The 21,543-nt window shown below is 43.4% G+C and overlaps 1 protein-coding gene and 1 long non-coding RNA gene across 2 annotated transcripts; both read left to right on the top strand.

Moving 5' to 3' along the window:
- The first annotated feature begins 751 nt into the window (after positions 1-751).
- LOC115539929 (potassium voltage-gated channel subfamily H member 1) lies at positions 752-12,419 on the top strand. The gene is made up of 11 exons (XM_030350822.1): positions 752-866; positions 1,869-1,992; positions 2,535-2,641; positions 3,095-3,223; positions 3,539-3,657; positions 4,312-4,704; positions 5,289-5,718; positions 6,652-6,851; positions 7,393-7,645; positions 8,461-8,657; positions 8,968-12,419. The coding sequence occupies exons 1-11, from the start codon at positions 794-796 to the stop codon at positions 9,799-9,801; spliced, it is 2,859 nt and encodes a 952-aa protein (XP_030206682.1). The 5' UTR covers positions 752-793; the 3' UTR covers positions 9,802-12,419.
- A 3,966-nt stretch (positions 12,420-16,385) lies between these two features.
- Positions 16,386-21,502, top strand: LOC115539950 (uncharacterized). Its single transcript, XR_003976056.1, has 3 exons — positions 16,386-16,496; positions 19,629-19,776; positions 20,455-21,502. It is a non-coding gene; the product is annotated as an uncharacterized LOC115539950 (long non-coding RNA).
- The last annotated feature ends 41 nt before the right edge of the window (positions 21,503-21,543 follow it).

The raw sequence follows: 21,543 nt of genomic DNA, 5'->3' as shown, positions 1-21,543 counted from the left end.
TTAAGTATTTAATATTCTAATATCGGATATGTATATACATTTTGGAATTAACGTTTTATACTTTAAACTTTTTTTAATTAAATTTAATTAAATTGACAGAGAGAGACAGAAGACATAGAGAGAGATTGAGGGAGAGACAAAGAGAGTGAGAGACATAGAAAGAGGCAGAGAGAGAGAGAGAGAGAGAGAGAGAGAGAGAGAGAGAGAGAGAGAGAGAGAGAGAGAGAGAGAGAGAGAGAGAGAGAGAGAGAGAGAGAGAGAGAGAGAGAGAGAGAGAGAGAGGGGGCTTTAGGCGCGAGAGAGAGAAATATACAAATTGGGTGCAACCATTCAAAATGTTATCCACACTAAAATAAAAAAATACAGAACTATTCTTAATAGCAAGAATTAAATCAGATATATTCAAAACGCTAAGAGGATGGATAGCTAAAACGCCAACAAAGTGCGAGAGTTAGATCGAGAGGGGCGAGCGAGAGCGAAAGGGAGAGTTAGAGAGGAGAGAGAGAGTCTGAGATAATGAGATAATGAGAGAGAAAGAGAGAGAGAGAGAGATAGAGAGAGCGAAAGAGCGGAGAGAGAGAGAGAGAGAGAGAGAGAGAGAGAGAGAGAGAGAGAGAGAGAGAGAGAGAGAGAGAGAGAGAGAGAGAGAGAGAGAGAGAGAGAGAGAGAGAGAGAGAGAGAGAGAGAGAGAGAGAGAGAGAGAGAGAGAGAGAGAGGGGGGTAGCGAGGTAGAGGGAGAGGGGTAGAAATACTGGTAGAGAGAGAGAGCCTAGTGTCCCGGCTCTGCTCCGTGATGGCGGGCGGGCGGAGGGGTCTGGTCGCCCCGCAGAATACATTCCTGGAGAACATCGTCCGGCGATCTAACGGTGAGACGGCAGAAATATACGATTGTGCTGCTATTATAGAGTAGATGACGTACTGTTATATATACTGTCATATATATGGTCACATAGACTACAATGACGCTTACAGGCACGTTCAAGCTTGCCAAGTGCCGGTGTGTGTTTTGAAAGATCATCACAGACACTGCGGTTAATTAGACTGCAACCGGTCACAATACGGTTCACAGCGGGACTGATCCGCAGAGGAGAGGTGTTCAAGCGAATGAGCTTGTCGTGCCTCACTCCATTAGCCACCTTTCTGTTTGACTTTCAGTTTGGACTTTGACACAAACAGACCCATTGTATAAAATAAATAAATATATATATTATACACTATACAGTTTAATATAGGCCTACTTTAAATCACAGCCAGACCTTTTGTATATAATAAACATATATGATATACGGTCTAACTGATAAACTTAAACGCATACAGAACCTTATATTTTACATAGAAAATGTATAATATGTCCTATATTCAAGCATTATTCCATACTTCAGAACATAGACAAAGTTCTAATGTATAATATATAATATATGAAATATTAAATTTAACTAACATATATTTCTTATACATTAACTCATAGACAGAGTTCATATGTATAATATATCATAGATAAATTATGCATCATATATATACCGTATATAACCATCGAACCAATGTGTCTTTTCAGATAGACAGGCCGATCACCTTAAAAATGTGTCTTTTCAGAAAGACAGACAGATCATCTAACCAGTGTGTCTTTCCAGACAAACAGACCATCTAACCAATGTGTCCATTCAGACAGATGGACAGACCATCGGACACATGTGTCCTATCAGACAGACAGACAGACAGACCATTTAACCATGTTTCCTATCAGACAGACAGACAGACCATCGGACACATGTGTCCTTTCAGACAGACGGACAGGCCTTCTAAGTTCTAACCATGTGTCCTATCAGTCAGACAAACAGACTGACCATCTAACCCATGTGTCCCCACAGACAGTAACTTTGTGCTGGGGAACGCTCAGATCGTGGACTGGCCAATCGTTTACAGCAACGATGGCTTCTGCCACATCTCCGGCTTCCACAGAGCGGAGGTGATGCAGAAGAGCAGCACCTGCAGGTATCACTTTTATAAGGTAGCCTCTGTCAGGCTACCTTAGTGTCAGTCTATCACTGTATCATTATCTATCAATCTATCAATCAATATATAAATGTAGCACCCTATCAGGCTATTTATCAAAATAAAACTATATCCATCTATCACACTATCTAGCACTTTTTTATTCCAACCCGCACACTCTATCAGGCTATCTAAGTATCACTTTATCTATCACTTTATAATTCCATATAACCCGATCTATCACTCTATCAGGCTGCACACACACAAGCACACACACACACACACACACACACACACACACACACACACACACACACACACACACACACACACACACACACACACACACACACACACACACACACACACACACGAAGAAAAGAGAATGTGGTTGTTTATAAGTACTCTTTCACTATATATGTTTCTGTGTGTGTGTGTGTTTGTGTGTGTGTGTGTGTGTGTGTGTGTGTGTGTGTGTGTGTGTGTGTGTGTGTGTGTGTGTGTGTGTGTGTGTGTGTGTGTGTGTTTGTGCGTGTGTTCAGTTTCATGTACGGGGAGCTGACTGACCAGGTCACCACTGAGAAGGTTCGGCAGACGTTTGAAAATTATGAGATTAATTCGTTTGAGATTCTGATGTACAAAAAGAATCGTGAGTATCTTGCTTTTCATTTATCAAAACATATTACACATTATCATGACATGTTTGGCATTATCTGACATGATCATGACATCTCATGAAACAGTTCAAATGATCATGACATATTTCACATCATCAGGTCATATTTCACATTATTATCATGATATATGATATATGACATATTATGGCATAACTCACCTTATCATGACATAATGATGTATTACACATTATCATGAGGTATCAAGAAATAGTTCACATTATCATGCATTTTCATGACATATGTCACAATTTCATGACATGTTTCACATTATTGGGACATTATCATGAAATATTACACATCATGATCTTTTTTGTCATTACAGTATCATGACATCATCATTAAATATTTCAAATATTCCATTTTCTTTTTTAACGATAATATATATATACTGCTACACAACTAATCAAGTTCCTGACTCTCTGCAGGGATGCCTGTTTGGTTTTATGTAAAGATTGCTCCCATCAGGAACGAACAGGACAAGGTGGTCTTGTTTCTGTGCACCTTCAGTGACATCACCGCCTTCAAGCAGCCCATCGATGATGACACATCAAAAGGTAGACATACGGTTTCTAGAGCAATTTCTAATATTTAAGACTCAGACGCATATAGGATGTTCAAATATAAATACTATAAATCTTTCTTAAATTGTTCCATAGCGTCTAAAACGTCTGTTGTGTGATCTGCTTGGTTGCCAGGTTTGTTGTTTGATCTGCTTGGTTTCCAGGTTTGTTGTTTGATCTGCCTGGTTTCCAGGTTTGTTGTTTGATCTGCTTGGTTTCCAGGTTTGTTGTTTGATCTGCTTAGTTTCCAGGTTTGTTGTTTGATCTGCTTGGTTTCCAGGTTTGTGGTTTGATATGCTTGGTTTTCAGGCTGGGGTAAATTTGCACGTCTGACGCGAGCGTTGACGAGCAGCAGAGGGGTGTTGCAGCAGCTCGCCCCGGCCGTCCAGAAAGGAGAGAATGTCCACAAACACTCCCGCCTGGCTGAGGTAAAGTGGTCCTTTGGGTTCTCTCCAGGTCTTCATGGTAACTGAGTTGTGGTATAGGTTCTCTCCAGGTTGTCTTGGTAACTGAGTTGTGGTATAGGTTCTCTCCAGGTTGTCTTGGTAACTGAGTGGCGGGTTAGGTTCTCTCCAGGTTGTCTTGGTAACTGAGTGGCGGGTTAGGTTCTCTACAGGTTGTCTTGGTAACTGAGTGGTTGGTTAGGTTCTCTCCAGGTTGCCTTGGTAACTGAGTTGTGGTTTAGGTTCTCTCCAGGTTATCTTGGTAACTAAGTTGTGGTTCAGGTTCTCTCCGGGTTGTCTTTACAACTGAGATGTGGTTTACGGTTTTCTCCATGTTGTCTTGGTAATAGAGTGGTTGTTTAGGTTCTCTCGGAGTTGTCTTGGTAACTGAGTTGTGGTTTAGGTTCTCTCTGGGTTGTCTTGGTAACTGTGTGGTTGTTTAGGTTACCTCCAGGTTGTCTTGGTAACTGAGTTGTGGTTTAGGTTCTCTCCGGGTTATCTTGGTAACTGAGTGGTTGTTTAGGTTCTCTCAGAGTTGTCTTGGTAAGTGAGTTGTGGTTTAGGTTCTCTCCGGGTTGTCTTGGTAACTAAGTGGTGTGTGAGGTTCTCTTGGTTCTCTAACAGTGTTTTCTGGCACAGGTTCTTCAGCTGGGGTCCGACATCCTGCCTCAGTACAAGCAGGAGACCCCTAAGACCCCTCCCCACATCATCCTGCACTACTGTCTCTTTAAGACCACCTGGGACTGGGTGATCCTCATTCTCACCTTCTACACCGCCATCATGGTGCCCTACAACGTGTCCTTCAAGACCAAACAGAACAACGTCACGTGGCTGGTGGTGGACAGCATTGTGGACGTCATCTTCCTGGTGGACATTGTTCTCAACTTCCACACCACATTCGTAGGTCCGGCAGGGGAGGTGATCTCCGATCCGAAGCTCATCCGAATGAACTATGTGAAGACATGGTTCGTTATTGACCTGCTCTCCTGTCTTCCTTATGATGTCATCAATGCCTTTGAAAATGTTGATGAGGTTGGTAATAAAAGTCCTAAAATATTTATCGAAGAAAAATGCATGAAACAGCAGTTGGATGAGGTTCAAGCATCAGTCTCAAATATAAGGCAACTTCTAGTGCAGAAAAATCACTGCCCATTCCTGGGCTATTTAAGACACAAAGGCATAAGCCTCAATTAAATTAAAATGACCTGGATTTCTTTGGATTTTTCCTAGGGAGACTTGAGGGGCTCTGTGACAGCCCAACAATAGGAATATAAACCCTAACACGAACCTCGTCTCTGAATTCCTTAGGAGACAGCTATACCCATCTCAGACCACACAGATCTAAACTCTAACCTTCTCCCTGGAGCCCTTAGGATACAGCTATACCCATCTAAGACCACCTCGAACTAAACCTCACAGTATCTCACATATATCACCTATACTGGTTTGCGGTTGAATAGTAAGGAGTTAAATGGTTAGGGTTTGGGTGTGGTTAGATGGTTAGGGATTAAAAGGTTGGGGGACATATTATTAAATGTTTAATGGTTAGGGGACAGATGATTAGAGGTTCGATGTTTTGCCGGGGTTTGGTGACTAACCTGTGGCTTGTTCTGCAGGGGATCAGCAGTCTCTTTAGCTCTTTGAAAGTTGTGCGTTTGCTGCGACTGGGCCGGGTGGCGAGGAAACTGGACCATTACATCGAGTACGGAGCAGCGGTGCTCCTGCTGCTGGTGTGCGTGTTCGGTCTGGCGGCCCACTGGCTGGCGTGCATCTGGTTCAGCATTGGAGACTACGAGGTGATTGACGAAGAGACCAACAGCGTGAGGATGGACAGCTGGCTGTACCAGTTGGGGGAGGCGGTGGGCACGCCTTACCGTTTCAACATGACAGGGGCAGGCCGCTGGGACGGGGGTCCGAGCAAGGACTCGGTCTACATCACCTCGCTGTACTTCACCATGACTAGCCTCACCAGCATCGGCTTCGGGAACATCGCGCCAACAACCGACGGGGAGAAGGTCTTCGCTGTAGCTATGATGATGATTGGATGTGAGTGACAGTATCTAGCAGTAAAGGCTCATTTATGGTTCCACGTCGATGCAACGCAATGTCCACGCAGATGCTTGGATGCAGTCGTGAACCTGGTTTGGTCTGCGTCAGCTTTTAGTGAGCAGACCAATCACAGCCCTTGCTGCCTCACTTCAACGCAAGGTTACAATTTTTGCGAGGCGCACGTTAGGCCCTTGCGTTGCGTCAACGTGGAACCATAACTAAGCCTTTAGTGACTAGTAATTGAGGGGACTTTTGGTTTGTGATTGTGGTCACTAGGTGTTATAAACTAGTAATGGTGGTAATAAGGCTTTGGTGACTAGTTATGCTGATAACTAGTGGCGATAAGTGATGATGGTACAAAGGAGTAATTAATGGTGGGAACTAAGGGTTAGTAATGGTGGTAACTACTTCTATACTGCAGTATTACTGTAGATACCAGGATAGTATAATACTGTACTGCAGTAGTACTGAAGATACTATGCTGCAGTATAAAGTGCTGCTCCACTGTTGCTCCCCTTGAGGAAAGACCTCCAGGAAAGGAACATGTCAGTGTCATCATTCTGATGACCGCTGCTTGGTCAAGTCAACATGTTCAGGCTACTTGGAAATAGATGACAGTGCGTATGGAGTCAGGAAGCCATGTGGAAATAGCTGACCCACTCAGAAAGCTGCTGACTGAGTGTTACATCATCTGTATTGTATCTCGCACCTCCAACTGGGGCTAATATTATATATATGTGCTCCTTACTTTTTTATTTACATGTTTGTCCAAAACACTTGAGTTTTTAACTTTTTGACCTACAGTCATAAAGTTACCTACAGTCATAAAGTTAGGGCCTTAACGATTTCAAAACATCATTTTAAAAGGGTATGTATACCTGTTTGTATCGCATATTATAATTCAAAGACGTGTTATGTTTCTATTTGCAGCTCTGCTTTATGCCACCATCTTTGGTAATGTGACCACCATCTTCCAGCAGATGTACGCGAACACCAACCGCTACCATGAGACGCTAAATAGCGTTCGAGACTTCCTCAAACTCTACCAGGTCCCAAAGGGACTCAGTGAGAGGGTCATGGACTACATAGTCTCCACCTGGTCCATGTCCCGAGGGATCGACACTGACAAGGTACTGACACCTGGTCCACCCTGCACATGTTCCATTCTGACACCTGGTCCACACTGACACCTGTTCCATTCTGACACCTGGTCCACACTGACACCTGGTTCACGCTGACACCTGTTCCATTCTGACACCTGTTCCACTCTGACACCTGGTCCACACTGACACCTGGTCCACACTGTCACCTGTTCCATTCTGACACCTGGTCCATACTGACGCCTGGTCTATAGTGACTCCTGGTCAACACTGATCCCTGGTCCACTCTGATGAGTTACTGACTGTTCAGCTTTAATGTCTGGATTTCATAGGGTATACTATGTTATTATATGGGATGTATGATAAGATATCAGTGGTTAAGGTTACAGAGGGTATACTATGTTATAACATGGGATATATAATATGGTATCAGGGGTTATGGTTACAGAGGGTAAACTATGTTATAACATGGGATATATGATATAGTATCAGCGGTTATAGTTAAAGTATGGAGTCATCTACCTTTCGGTTGTTTAACGCCTAAGCCTTTACTGCTTAATCTCTTCTGTAGGTCCTCCAGATCTGTCCTAAGGACATGCGGGCAGATATCTGTGTTCACCTCAACAGGAAGGTGTTCAAAGAGCACCCCGCCTTTCGCCTGGCGAGTGACGGCTGTCTGCGAGCCCTGGCCATGGAGTTCCAGACAGTGCACAGCGCTCCGGGAGACCTCATCGTCCACTCCGGGGAGAGTGTGGACAGCCTCTGCTTCGTGGTGGCAGGGTCACTAGAGGTCATCCAAGACGACGAGGTGGTGGCCATTTTAGGTAAGCCTCAACCTGTAGAGTACTAACTAGTAGCACAGACTAGTAGTACAGCACTTGTACTACGTAGTACTAGTGCTGTTCTACTGCTTGATCAGAACAAACTCATGTCATTCCTAACCCACACTAGCTGAACTAGGACAATTTTGGTAGATTTTTTGTAAGGAAGGCACCATTGTGACCCTTTGACATCCATGATTTGCAAAACTAGTGTTTAGAAGCTCCCATAGCTGTACCTAATACTAACCCTACTGATACCAATACTAACACCAATACCACTACTACTATGACCCCTTCTAACACCAATACTACAACCCCTAGTAACACTTGTATGCATAAGATGGATTTTAACGGGATCGCCAACGGCCCGATTTACACTGCGTCCACAACGCGAGATGGGTTGAGTTGAACAAACATCCAGAATGATTCACATCTGGACATTGAGAATGTCCACTATTTACCTGGGTTCTTGGCCGAACAGCCAATTCCTTTAAGGAAGGTTTTTATTGGTTTTCACAGGAAGAAGACGTGAACAAATAAAAGTAATAATCATAAAATGCAATTTAAAATAACAGATATACATACATATTACATAAACATAATCCAAGTCTGATAATAATTATCTGAGTCTGCCCATATCAATTTTCCGTTTTCCCAATTTCTTTGAAGTATCAAGGAAAATGGATTCCTGCTTTTGAATCTTTTACATTGGTGAAGAAGATCTTGTCTTCTCCTTGCCTCAGCAACACATCGTCATTACATCTTCCGTCTGATCTCCCCCTTGTTCTCTGGCCTTCAGTGTCTCTCTCCCCCTCCAGGGAAAGGAGATGTGTTCGGTGATGTGTTCTGGAAGGAGCCAACGTTAGCGCAGGCCGGTGCTAACGTCCGGGCGCTAACCTACTGTGATCTCCACATCATCAAGCGCAACGCCTTGCAGAAAGTACTGGAGTTTTACACAGCCTTTTCAGGGCACTTCTCCAGGAACCTACTGCTGACCTACAACCTGAGGAAGAGGGTCAGTCTTTAGAATCGATAGTCATAATGACGTTAGTCTCTCTCTCATCTTGCTAGGTTCTGTATCTTCGTTTTGTAGCGTATGCATAACGTTAACATTTACATTTAGGCCCTATAGCAGACGCTTTTATCCAAAGCAACTTACTATAAGTGCATTTGTCAGAAGAAAGAGAAACAACAATATAACAAGAGTTGTTTTCTAGCTCTTTCAATGTGACAGTTGTTTTCTAGACCTTTAAATGTGAGAGTTGTTTTCTAGCTCTTTCCACCAGCGAGGTATTTCCTAGATCTTGAGCACTTTGTTTTCACAGATGATCTTCCGGAAGATCAGTGATGTGAAGCGCGAGGAAGAGGAGATGTTAAGGAGGAAGAACGAAGCGCCGCTCATCCTCCCTCCAGACCACCCCGTCCGCCGGCTCTTCCAGCGCTTCCGGCAGCAGAGGGAGGAGCGACTGGCGGCAGAGCGGGCGGGGCAGGGGCCCGGGGAGGACGCCCTTGGGGCCCCGGAGAAGGCCAGCGTCCGGATGGAGCAGCCAAGGGTGCAGGAGGCCCTTGCCTCCACTTGTATCGTCATGGTAACAGATAGCCCGGGTCCAACTGCTGTGTGTTCCGCATCAACAGTCTCCAGAGCCATCCTCCACCAGAACAGCCTGGTGGGCTGCAAATCTGCCGAGCCCCATAAAGCCAAAGGCTGGGGTCGTTTTAAAGAGACGGTGGTGAAGGCGGAGTCCTGGAGCAGTGTCTCTAAAGCCGAGTCTTTGGATACCCTTCCTGATAGAACTAAATCCCACAATGAGATGTCCCTGAAGAAAACAGACTCCTGCGACAGTGGCATCACTAAAAGTGACCTGCGACTGGACGACGTTTGTGACGCGGGAACGCCACAAGAACCGAGCCCAGTCAAGCCCGACATTAAACAGAGCTCCTGTTCAGGCCCTGAACAGGGCATGCAGGCCATGTTCCTGGAGTTTAAAGAGGAGCTGAGGGAGGGCATCGGAGCCCTCGACACTCGCATGGCCGCTCTAGAGGCCCAGCTGGCCGAGATGCTGGATCTCCTCCGATCCGGGAACGACTCGGGATCCTCCTCTCAAAGTTCTCACCCACCCTCCCCTGTCTCTGAAAAGAACAACATCTCAGAGGCTTAGGTTCAGCCTCTGAGATAGTAACACACAAGGGGAGGTGTTACTAAACTGAGGTTCAGTAGTTTAAAACAAGGAGAAAACTGTTACTAAACTGAGGCTCAGTTCAATGAGAGCTGTTACTAAACTGATGTTCAGTCGTTTAACAAAATGAGAGCTGTAACTAAACTGAGCTTTGGTCGTTGAACACAAGGAGAGCTGTTACTAAACTGAGCTTTGGTAGTTTAAGAAAAGGAGAGATGTTACTAAACTGAGCTTTGAAACGTTTAACACAATGAGAGCTGTTACTAAACTGAGCTTTGTTAGTTTAACACAAGGAGAGCTGTTACTAAACTGACGTTCAGTAGTTTAACACAATGAGAGCGGTTACTAATCTGACGTTCAGTAGTTTAACACAATGAGAGCTGTTACTAATCTGACGTTCAGTAGTTTAACACAACGAGAGCTGTTACTAAACTGACGTTCAGTAGTTTAACACAATGAGAGCGGATACCAAACAGAGCTTTGGTAGTTTAACCAAAGGAGAGATGTTACTACTCTGCGGTGAGCGTCTTCCGAATTGATTATATGTGATGCAATACTTAACTCAAAGAAACAACAAGAGCATGACATTTTTGATCTGATCTTGGCAATAATACAATGTTGGTGACCATCTCCCTGTGAATATTGCTGTTCATGGGAGGAATGTAATGTCAATCATGAATATTTTACAATGCCTTTAAAGTCATATATTTAATTTAATTGTGTATGTAAATGAGCATGTAGGTAGTTTAGGCAGTTCTAAACCATTATTTATAGTAAGAGCAAAGAAAAACTTCATTCTTGTTAAATGTATATTGTGAAATAATGACTATTTACAACCACACTAGGATAAACCCCATTCGTTGTTTTACACAAACAGTGTCAGGGCTTAATGAAATGAGTTTCCATGGGCAGCTACAATGGCCATTACTACTGGGCTACAGTTAGCATTAGGCGTAACACATTAGAATATCTGGTCAATTGTGAATTCATTGCTTGAATATATATGAACAATGCTTGATAAATGAGAAATTTCACTTTACTACTGATTTAAATGCTTTTTTACTGTGTTTAAAAGTTGCAGTTATTCTAAAGTGCTACCACATTAGGTTACCATGGTGAATGCAGCAGTAACTTCCCATGGTTAAGGAACTAGATGTTAAGTAAGCACATGTGGCTGTGATATCGACAAACTTTCTGGAAATGTAATGAACTACGTCAATAAACATGTCGTTTATAACTAATAGACTACATCATTAAACAATTAGTTGGCATCTCACAAAATACGTTATTAAAGATGAGGTGTATGTCTCATTAACTATAGGGCTTGGATATTAGCTCCAACCCCTAAACCTTACCAGCAAATCACTTTAACAGTATTTCAGTTAACCTCTGAAATACAGAGAGTGGAAAATGTGACTATGTTTTTATTTTAAAAAAAATTATGGCGTATTATATTAATGCTGGGGTAGGCAACTTGGGAGAAACTAGCAAGAGTAAGATAGATATCCCACCTCTCCCTTCTTGCCTCCCTCCAAAGCCACAACTCAAAAAAACCTAACTAGCTTTAGCAACAAGTCTGCCTAGCCTCTGGAAGACTCTGTGCTGTGCTCCGATATCCATACTTCTATGAGTACACTTAAACAGAGTACATCATCCGCACTCACCAAGAGTGCTGATTTTCAGATGTCAGTGATATTCCAAATCGAATACTCCGTGGTGCACTTACCGGAAATTACGATCGCGACTGCCGCGGCGGCTCGTCACCCGCCAAAAATATCCCGCTTTGAACGGTGATTCCTTTACGCCTAGCAGCTATAAAAAGCTATAAAAGCTACGAAATGACTCCAATAATGCAGGCTATGTGGAAAATGCGCGGACGTTGGCTCAGCCTGGCTCCGCCTCTCCCGCCAGTAGCAAGGATGGTTGCCGTTGAGTGCGAAAAGTGTACATCGTTCCACATTCAACGTTTTGACCATTTGGAGGGCACCATCCGGGTCCTTCCAGTACCCCTCTTTTCACCCCAATCGTAATTGGAATGCCCTACGTACTCAAACTAAGTATAGTAAGTACGGGAAGTATGGATATCGGAATACGCCACAGGTCATGTGTTACTAGCTCACTAGCTAAAGCAACAGGTCTGCTAGCCTTCTAGAAGCCTCCGGTCATATGCAGAGGGGGCGCATGCAGCCGATTAGGGAGGTAGGCATGTCGGCCAATCAATCATTTCATTCGGCCGATTCAATTATTGGACGCTTATAGGCCAGGGACAGCAACAGATAACGGATCCTTCTTTTACTTTTTCAAGCATTTGATTAATTGTTTGCTGTTGGAATGTAGAGTGAAACTCAATAAAGATGACCAAAATGCTTCTAAAATATATTACCTACCCGACCAGGTCTGATGGCCCCTTCAAAAGACCATCTAGTTCAGTTAAATCAATCCCTGATATGTTTCAACTGGTAGCACTCGGGCGCGGACCAAACGACCAATCAGAGACCAGAGGAAATAGCGGTTATAGCGTAAATAGCGGTTCTCAACTCACGTGCCCCATGCACCGCAAGACTCCAAGAGCTGCCTTTATTTCAACAGACACGTGCAAAAACACAACACCAAATATCCCACCAACACAATTTCTTCGGTGACGGTGTTACCTATGGAGCTAGTTTCCTGACATAATTCAAACCTGAAAAAAAAAGTTTCAAAGGCTTGTAATGCCGCTTTTCCACCGCACATGTAGCTCGACTCGACACGACACGACTCGACACGACTCGACACGGTAGCAGCGCGGGTCCTTTTCCACCGCAAATAGTACCTCCGGGACGTGGGCGGGGTCGGCTGCGCGAAAGGGCCGTGACGTATTTTTATACGCGACGCAAACAACACCTACGTAACCCACACATGGACAGAACCCACATAACAACAATGGAGAACATCGATGCGATGGTATTCGTGTTCGTATTATTAGCTGGCATGTTGAAGAAGTGGAATATGTTGGCTGCGGCGCTGCTATGGCTGTTACCAGCATGGTTGCCATGTCGCTCTCGTGACTTCGTCACACTCTCTGGCCAATCAGTGGCCGGCCGTCTGCCGACGTCACCTTTTAGCATCGGCTCAGCCGCTTGGAACCTAGAGCGAGGCGGTACTAGAAAAAGCAGCCACTTCAGGTACCAGATACCATGTTTTCGCGGTGGAAACGCAAAAAAGGCGAGCTGAGTCGAGTCGAGTCGAGTCGTGTCGAGCTGGTACCATGCAGTGGAAAAGCGGCATAAGTCTGGGTTTGAAAACTCAACACCTTGTAAAAAAGGTTTTGCAACACTGAAAAAATAGATTATAACCTGAAAAAATTCAAACAAAAGTACGTCAGCCGAGAGCAACCAATAGGTTTAGAGCTAAATGGTCCCGCCCCCAGGAACGTTTTTTTTTTCTTCAGACTTTGACTGTCAGGAGTTTCAAAACGAATGCGCGACAGAACACTGCCAATATTCACGTGACTCAAAGCTTGCGCCTGTGTGGTCAAATCTCTGAAAAGTCAGTGCCGAAAAGTCAGTTCTGAAAAAATACATTGCAATGGCATAAACGTACACCTTTACAAGTTTTTAAAAATAAATATTCAACCTTTCAAAACTTATTTCTCAATGTATGAACACCTGTTTGCAGAATCCCATTTACAAGGTTTCAAAACCGGGAAACAATGAAATACACTGTTAGAACAGTGCCAGATTTGAAATTCTGCAAATGCGCTGTCGATATTGTTTTAACTTTGAAAACATGTTTGTGAAAAAAAAAATACTTTGAAAATGTGTTGGTGAAAATGATGAAGAAGATAAAATAGAACACAAAATCATGTTTACAGATGTTTTTTTGTTTGAATTTTTTTCAGGTTATAATCTCTTTTTTCAGTGTTGCAAAACCTTTTTTACAAGGTGTTGAGTTTTCAAACCCAGACTTACAAGCCTTTGAAACTTTTTTTTTCAGGTTTGAATTATGGCAGGAAACTGGCTCCATAGTTACCTACCCGACCAGGTCTGAGGGCAGTGATGAGACGGACCGAGGAGGGCGATATAAGTCCAACCGTTGAGATAGTCTGAACAGTCCCAAGATGTCTCTCGCAGCAACCTCCAAACACTGCGATCATGGCTGGGATCGCATCAATATATATATAATATATATGTATATACACACACACACATATATATATATATATATATATATATATATATATATATATATATATATATATATATATATAAACATATTATGGCAAGCAGCAAGGGAATGACAAGACGAGAGGCCAGGGTATTGGTTAGTTACAACTCTTGTGCCCCATACACCGCATGACACGAAGGTTGCCTTAAAGAGATACTTCACCGGTGGGAATATGAAGGTTTTATGAATTAAATAATTCAATGTATTATAAATGTGATTTTTTTTTTTAAATCGGTTCATCCTAGCCTGAAAAAAGGCAGAAAGAGTGTTTTCATGGTCTCTCTGGCTCAAAGTAAGAAAACCTCCAACTACCACAGTGCATTGCGCTCGCTGCCCCGCCCACCTGTTTCCAGTCTCCCGTCCCCCTCAATCCCCCTCAGTACGCGAGCTCCCGCCCCTCTCATTCCTTATTGGTGGAAAAATTGTCGGCAAATTTGCCACCAAAAGTGTGTTGTAGTCCTCGGCCCTTCTAGCGGGACAAGAGGTTTCTCCTGAAATGACGTCAAACGCGTCATTTGACGTCATTTCGGGAGAAAAGTAGATGAGAAAAAATGGGCCAAGGGGAGACTGGTTTGGACTGATATTTATTTATATTACAATAGCGATTTTATAATGATAGAACGCCGGTTCTAAATGGGTGAAGTATCCCTTTAATTACCACACACAAAGAACAACAAGACACACATGAACCCATGGACATGACTGCCTCTGTGACGGTTTCCGGTCCTGCAAAATCCCCCCCCCCCCCCCCCATCAACCACACACAGAATGTCAGCAGTGAACCAGACCCAGGGGGTCGCTATAAGTCCTAACCGCTAGTAGTATCCCAGGATCCTTTTAGGCAACTCGAAACACAGCGAACACAGCTGTGATTGCCACAATGCATGTAAATAAATATAATAATGAATGAAGGTCTTAAAATTCTACTGTGGGGGTAAATTAGTGGAGCTCTTCATCCTCTCTAGCTCCTCATGTTCACTAGCTCATCATGTTCACTAGCTCCTCATCCTCACTAGCTCCTCGTGTTCACTAGCTCCTCATCCTCACTAGCTCCTCATCCTCACTAGCTCCTCATGTTCACTAGCTCCTCATGTTCACTAGCTCCTCATCCTCACTAGCTCCTCATCCTCACTAGCTCCTCATGTTCACTAGCTCCTCATGTTCACTAGCTCCTCATCCTCTCTAGCTCCTCATCCTCACTAACTCTTCATGTTCACTAGCTCCTCATGTTCACTAGCTTCTGATCCTCACTAGCTCCTCATGTTCACTATTTCCTCATGTTCACTAGCTCCTCATCCTCACTAGCTCCTCATCCTCACTAGCTCCTCATGTTCACTAGCTCCTCATGTTCACTAGCTCCTCATCCTCACTAGCTCCTCATCCTCACTAGCTCCTCATGTTCACTAGCTCCTCATGTTCACTAGCTCCTCATCCTCTCTAGCTCCTCATCCTCACTAACTCTTCATGTTCACTATTTCCTCATGTTCACTAGCTTCTCATCCTCACTAGCGCCTCATCCTCACTAGCTCCTCATGTTCACTAGCTCCTCATCCTCACTAGCTCCTCATGTTCACTAGCTCCTCATGTTCACTAGCTTCTGATCCTCACTAGCTCCTCATGTTCACTAGCTCCTCATGTTCACCAGTTCATCATGTTCACTAGCTCCTCATCCTCACTAGGTCCTCATTTTCACTAGTTCGACATGTTCACTATGTCCTCATGTTCATTAGCTCCTCATGTTCACTAGCTCCTCATCCTCACTAGCTGCTCATGCTCACTCCTCTCCTCATGTTCACTAGTTCCTCATGTTCACTAGTTCCTCATGTTCACTAGCTCCTCATGTTCACTATTTCCTCATGTTCACTAGTTCATCATGTTCACTAGCTCCTCATCTTCTCTACTTCCTCATACCGGCAAAGAGGAGGACCCTGGCTACTACAGACTAGTAGAACAAACTGGTGCCACAGCGGTCTCTACAGAGCACACTGGTGCTGCAGAACCACATCTGTCTGCCATAAAGGAAGTTATGCTGCCACATTGCCCTCTACAGAGCACACTGGTACTGCAGAACCACATCTGTCTGCTATAAGGTGGAGGTAACTCACCTTAGCCATGGTTCGGGTCACCACATATTCCCTCCTTCCCCCAGGCCTCCCGACAGAAGATGATTGTCCGTTTGATAATAAGTTATCTAATGATTAATTATTAAAGAAGCTTTTCATTGATTGATTGCCAGGTCTATGCTGTCAAGCTCCACAGTCATCACTGAGTTGTTTTGAGTGTCGTGGCAACAGGTAAAGGCCGGGATTGGCTGGTGTTTTTTGTTTGCAGTGAGAAGTGCTGAGTCACCAACCCTCCTATTATGTGATCCGCACTGAAGCTTCTGGTGGCTCAGGAAACACTCGCCAGCTGATATATGTGCCTGTGCTTCCACGGCAGGGCATAAGCTAACAAATGTGTGGGGTCAATTGGTAAGAAGTAATTTGTGTGTTCCGTGTGCAGAAGTAGAAGCGTTAGAGCTTGGCTGGATTTGACTGAATGAAGCGTAGAGGGATGCGATGGATTTTCTCCACTTCATTGGGACTTATTGTTAGATTTTTGGAAAGTAAAATATGAACTGTATTTCAGAACGTCAGTGAAGACTCCTGATGTATTTAAGGCAAGTTTCTGTGGGTAAATTAATGTTGATTGTATTGCAGCAAGAGGTTTCTATTTATATATACGTATATTAGTTTACTTGATGTTTATTGTCTGACATTTCCATTGCTTACTGAAAGGAGGGACAAAAAACGAATTTGTTAAAGTTACTGTTCCCTTCCAGTCCCAACACAGTTAAGGGTAAAGAGTTTAAGGGTAAGTGTTAAGTGTAAAGAGTTGAAGGGTTATAGTGTTTGGTGTTAAGAGTTGAAAGGTAATGTTAAGTGTAAAGAGTTCAATGGTTAGTGTTTGGTGTAAAGAGTTTAAGGGTTAGTGTTCAGTGTAAAGAGTTTTAAGGACAATGGGTTAGGGTTACAATACCAGTCCGGGAGATCAAGCCATTGTACTACATCTGTTACATATATAGTTAACAAAACCATGTACCCATTCTGCAAGAGCCTTTAGTGGCGTGCCACCGATGTAAACAATAGCAATAGAGCACTGTGTAGACATTCTGTTAAGTACTTGTCTGGCGATTTATTGTTATTAAGTCCACTAACTCCGTACCGACCGTCACAAATTGATTCCAAAAGTTGTTTTGCCGTTGTTTACATTTGAGGCTTGGGAACGCATACTTAATGCCCTTAAGCATATCGGTACTAGGCAAGAATTCTGAATAATTCTATTGGTAACAGATGTTTAACAGATGTTTGATAACCCAGACAGAATTTGTCGTTTAATGGTACTGGTGTCTCCTGTAAACAGTTTAAGGTAGTAGTAGTGTTTAAGATAAAAGAGTTTAAGGGTAGTAGTGCTTAGTGTAAAGAGTTGAATGGTTGTTGTGTTTTGTATAAATAGTTTAAATGTGGGAGTGTATAAGGGTATAACAGGTTATTTTATTTTTTAAGGGTTTAACAGTATAAGTTTGTTTTAAGAGTTTAAGGGTAATTTTAAGGGTAAAGGGTTAGACAGTTCCTTCAGGAAGTGAGGTTGGGGGTCAGAGATTACAGAAGTCTTTGAGTGGATAGGGATGTGCGTCACCAGAGAGAATGACATGAGCCTAAGGAATAGCCACCGATGCTGCTGTGCTACATGTAGCATGAGGGGCTAAGGCTCAATAGCATGAGGGGCTAAGGCTCAACAATGTTGCTGTGCTACATGTAGCATGAGGGGCTAAGGCTCATCAATGCTGCTGTGCTACATTTAGCACAAGGGGCTAGGGCTCAACAATGCTGCTGCGCTACGTTGAGCATGAGGGGATACGGCCCCACAATGCCCGTCAACATCTAAACATTGCTAGATTTCTCTCTGGCTGGTCGAGGTGTGCAAGAACAGCAGAAAGTCAAACAATTGGCCGTTCTTCTAACTGTAGATGTGTTAGGTGTAGGAGCACTGGGTTCATTTTCAGGTATTTTCCGGCTGTATTCACAGGGAACGAAAGAGTGACAGCTTTAATGGCAATCCTTATTAGTTGATCATTATTATTGATCTTCATCACTGCTGGTCGTTATTCGTAGTTAACCATGTCTATCATAGCATTAACTCAAGATGAAATGTAGTCAGTAGCCACGGACCAATGGATGTTGGTCTAACAGGACATTGTTTATAATCAATGTGATAATTGTGTTGTTAATCTGATGACATCTTCTTAGATGGTTGAGTTGTTAACCAGATCACTGTGTTGTTAAAGAGGGATCTCAAGGATTTATATGTAAATGTAGGTATCTTTTGTCACGATCTAGCGCCAACAGAGGTTACACAACGGTGATGGAGCCTAACGCCCACTTATGCAGTATTATGAATGTCACAGATTCGGTGTGGGTGGCGACACTGTTTGCATCTCAGGAAGAAATTTAATTTTATTGCCATAGGTGTCGCCAAAGACAACAAAACAAAAATCTTCAAGATCACCTTTTTATTCAGATGATTTGTTAATCTGTTGATTTTTGTTATTTGATGAATGTGTTAATCCGACCATCATAATGTGATGCCTGTGTGGTTATTCTGACTGTTATATTCTGATGACTGTGTGGTTAATCTGACAGTTATAATATAATGCCTGTGTGGTCAATCTGACAGTCATATTATGATGCTTGTGTGGTTAATCTGACTGATATAATCTGATGACTGTTGTTAAAGAGCCACTCCACTATTTTAATACATTGAGGCTACCATCGGGGAAGTGGGAAGAAGTTCTTAAGGGTTTTCTGCTGCTTTCTGCTTTATTCTGTGTAATAAGAAATAGCTAAATAGGTGAGTTGGCAAAAACGCAGAACTGACATTCAACCCCCCAAAAGATTGGTAGCAGCTTTTATTATCTAATTTCTTTCATAAAATACACAGATTATACTAGAAAAATGCACAAAGTTCTTCAAAATGGTTTGAAATTGTATTGAATTTGTGTCTTTACTGTATATGTTTTAGTACTGTAGTAGTATTGTATATCGTGCAAGTTTTGTGTTAGTACTGTAGAGTTTTTCTCAGTACTGTAGCAGATGAGTCAGTCCTGTAGCAGATGAGTCAGTCCTGTAGTAAATATGTCAGCACTGTAGTAAATGTTTCAGTACTGTAGATGTGTCAGTACTGTAGTAGATGTTCCAGTACTGTAGTAGATGTGTCAGTACTGTAGTATATGTGTCAGTACTGTAGATGTTTCAGTACTGTAGATGTGTCAGCACTGTAGTAAATGTTTCCGTACTGTAGTAGATGTGTCAGCACTGTAGTAGATGTGTCAGTACTGTAGTAGATGTGTCAGTACTGTAGTAGATGTGTCAGCACTGTAGTAGATGTGTCAGTACTGCAGATGTTTCAGTACTGTAGATGTGTCAGTAATGTAGACGTGTCAGTACTGCAGATGTGTCAGTACTGTAATAGATGTTCAAGTACTGTATTGCACGTGTCAGTTCTGTATTGCACGTGTCAGTACTGCAGTAGGTGTGTCTACTGTAATAGTACATCTCTTGCAGGTTTCCTAAGGGCACTCTTCTCAGGAGCTGGCTCACCAAGTCGCGCCCCCGCCTGCTGCTGCTGATCGCTGGACTGAAGCGGCCTCAGGTGACCCTGATGCGGAGGAAAAGGATGAAGAGAACAAAAGTAGCCAAGGCCACGTAAGCGGTAAATATGAGTCCTGTGTCATGGAGGGGAGGTTAGGGTTAGGGTTGGCAACCAAGGCCACGCAGGTGGTTAATATCAGTCCTGAGTCATGGAGGGGAGGATAGGGTTAGAGTTGGCAACCAAGGCCACGCAGGTGGCTAATATCAGTCCTGTGTCATGGAGGGGAGGTTAGGGTTAGGGTTGGCAACCAAGGCCACGCAGGTGGCTAATATCAGTCCTGAGTCATGGAGGGGAGGTTAGGGTTAGGGTTGGCAACCAAGGCCACGCAGGTGGCTAATATCAGTCCTGAGTCATGGAGGGGAGGTTAGGGTTAGGGTTGGCAACCAAGGCCACGCAGGTGGCTAATATCAGTCCTGAGTCATGGAGGGGAGGTTAGGGATAGGGTTGGTAACCAAGGCCACGCAGGTGGTTAATATCAGTCCTATGTCATGGAGGGGAGGTTAGGGTTAGGGTTGGTAACCAAGGCCACGCAGGTGGTTAATATGAGTCCTTTGTCCTGGAGGGGAGGTTAGGGTTAGGGTTGGTAACCAAGGCCACACAGGTGGTTAATAAGAGTCCTGGAGGGGAGGTTAGGTTTAGGTAATGGAACGTAACTCAGGTACATTAAGTGTGCTTCTTGTATACAACCTAGTGGTGCAATAACACCAATCCTTGGCACTAAATGTCCTTTTGTTCCAGAACCTGCAGCCGCATGGCCCATTTCACCTGAGGCTTCAGGAGAAGGTATCCTCCTGGGGGACTCCAGATGTTCTTCATGGACCCCTGGCAGCCAGGAGCCAGGAGCCCGACTCACTGGACGAAATCTCTGCTCTTGTTCTCACTGGACTCTAGTTAGTGTGGCCTGTGCATCATCCCAGCATATACCATCTTTGGTTGACCTAAGATGTTTGTTTTATACCACCTTCCCCAAGCAGAATGCCGACACACTGTGTCAATGCTGATAAAAGGCCACCAATGGAAACCCCACTTCTAAAACAGTTCTAATCTATGAAAACCGTTTGATTGATCAAATCTGACACAAGCTAAGATGTTGCTGAGAAGAGTGGACATTTTGACGAAAACATCCTTGGTACTATGTTGAACAGCATGCTAAATCTTATTCTAAATGAGGCACTTGGTTGAAAAGTGTGACGTAAAAAATATTTGAGATATTTACCTATAATAAGAGCAATCTTTCGAGAGACAGAATACATAACTCTTCTGTCGTAACACGTTGACATGCTCTTCATTGAGCAGTCACACTATAGCTAATCTGCTTCAATGGCATCTCAAAGGACTGAAAAGGTATCCAGTCTCCTGATAGCACATCAAGCAATCTTAATACAGAGGGCCTTTAACTTAAGGAAACTGATATTTGAAGATTTAAACATGGTCCACTGATGCTGTACAGAATATTTAGTGTAGAGAAACATGGTGTGTGTCTGGCTGTGTAACCTGATGTATTGATACGAGTACTGTCCTTATTTCCTCTGTCTTCTATAGCAAAACCTGTGTGGTCAGATGAGCTCCGCACCAATGTGATCAAGTCACAGGATGTCTCCCAGCAATGAAAGGACCCTTTCTTGAAGTGTAGCATCGATAGGGTTAGGGATGATATATGGTACCAGACCCATAAATAGGGTTAGGGATAGGCTTACCCTTTAATCATTTCCACTGTGAAGTAAACTGGATGTCTAGTGATTAATTTGCTGTGTCTGAAACTTTAAACATTAAAACTTTGATTGTGGTTCATGAGTTTATCCCCATAGTGTGGTGTTGCGCATACAG

The sequence above is a fragment of the Gadus morhua genome, chromosome 3, assembly GCF_902167405.1.
Source record: "Gadus morhua chromosome 3, gadMor3.0, whole genome shotgun sequence".
Classification (NCBI taxonomy): Eukaryota; Metazoa; Chordata; class Actinopteri; order Gadiformes; family Gadidae; genus Gadus; species Gadus morhua.
The sequence above is the reverse complement of the archived record's forward strand: the minus strand, read 5'-3'. Positions and strand labels throughout refer to the sequence as shown.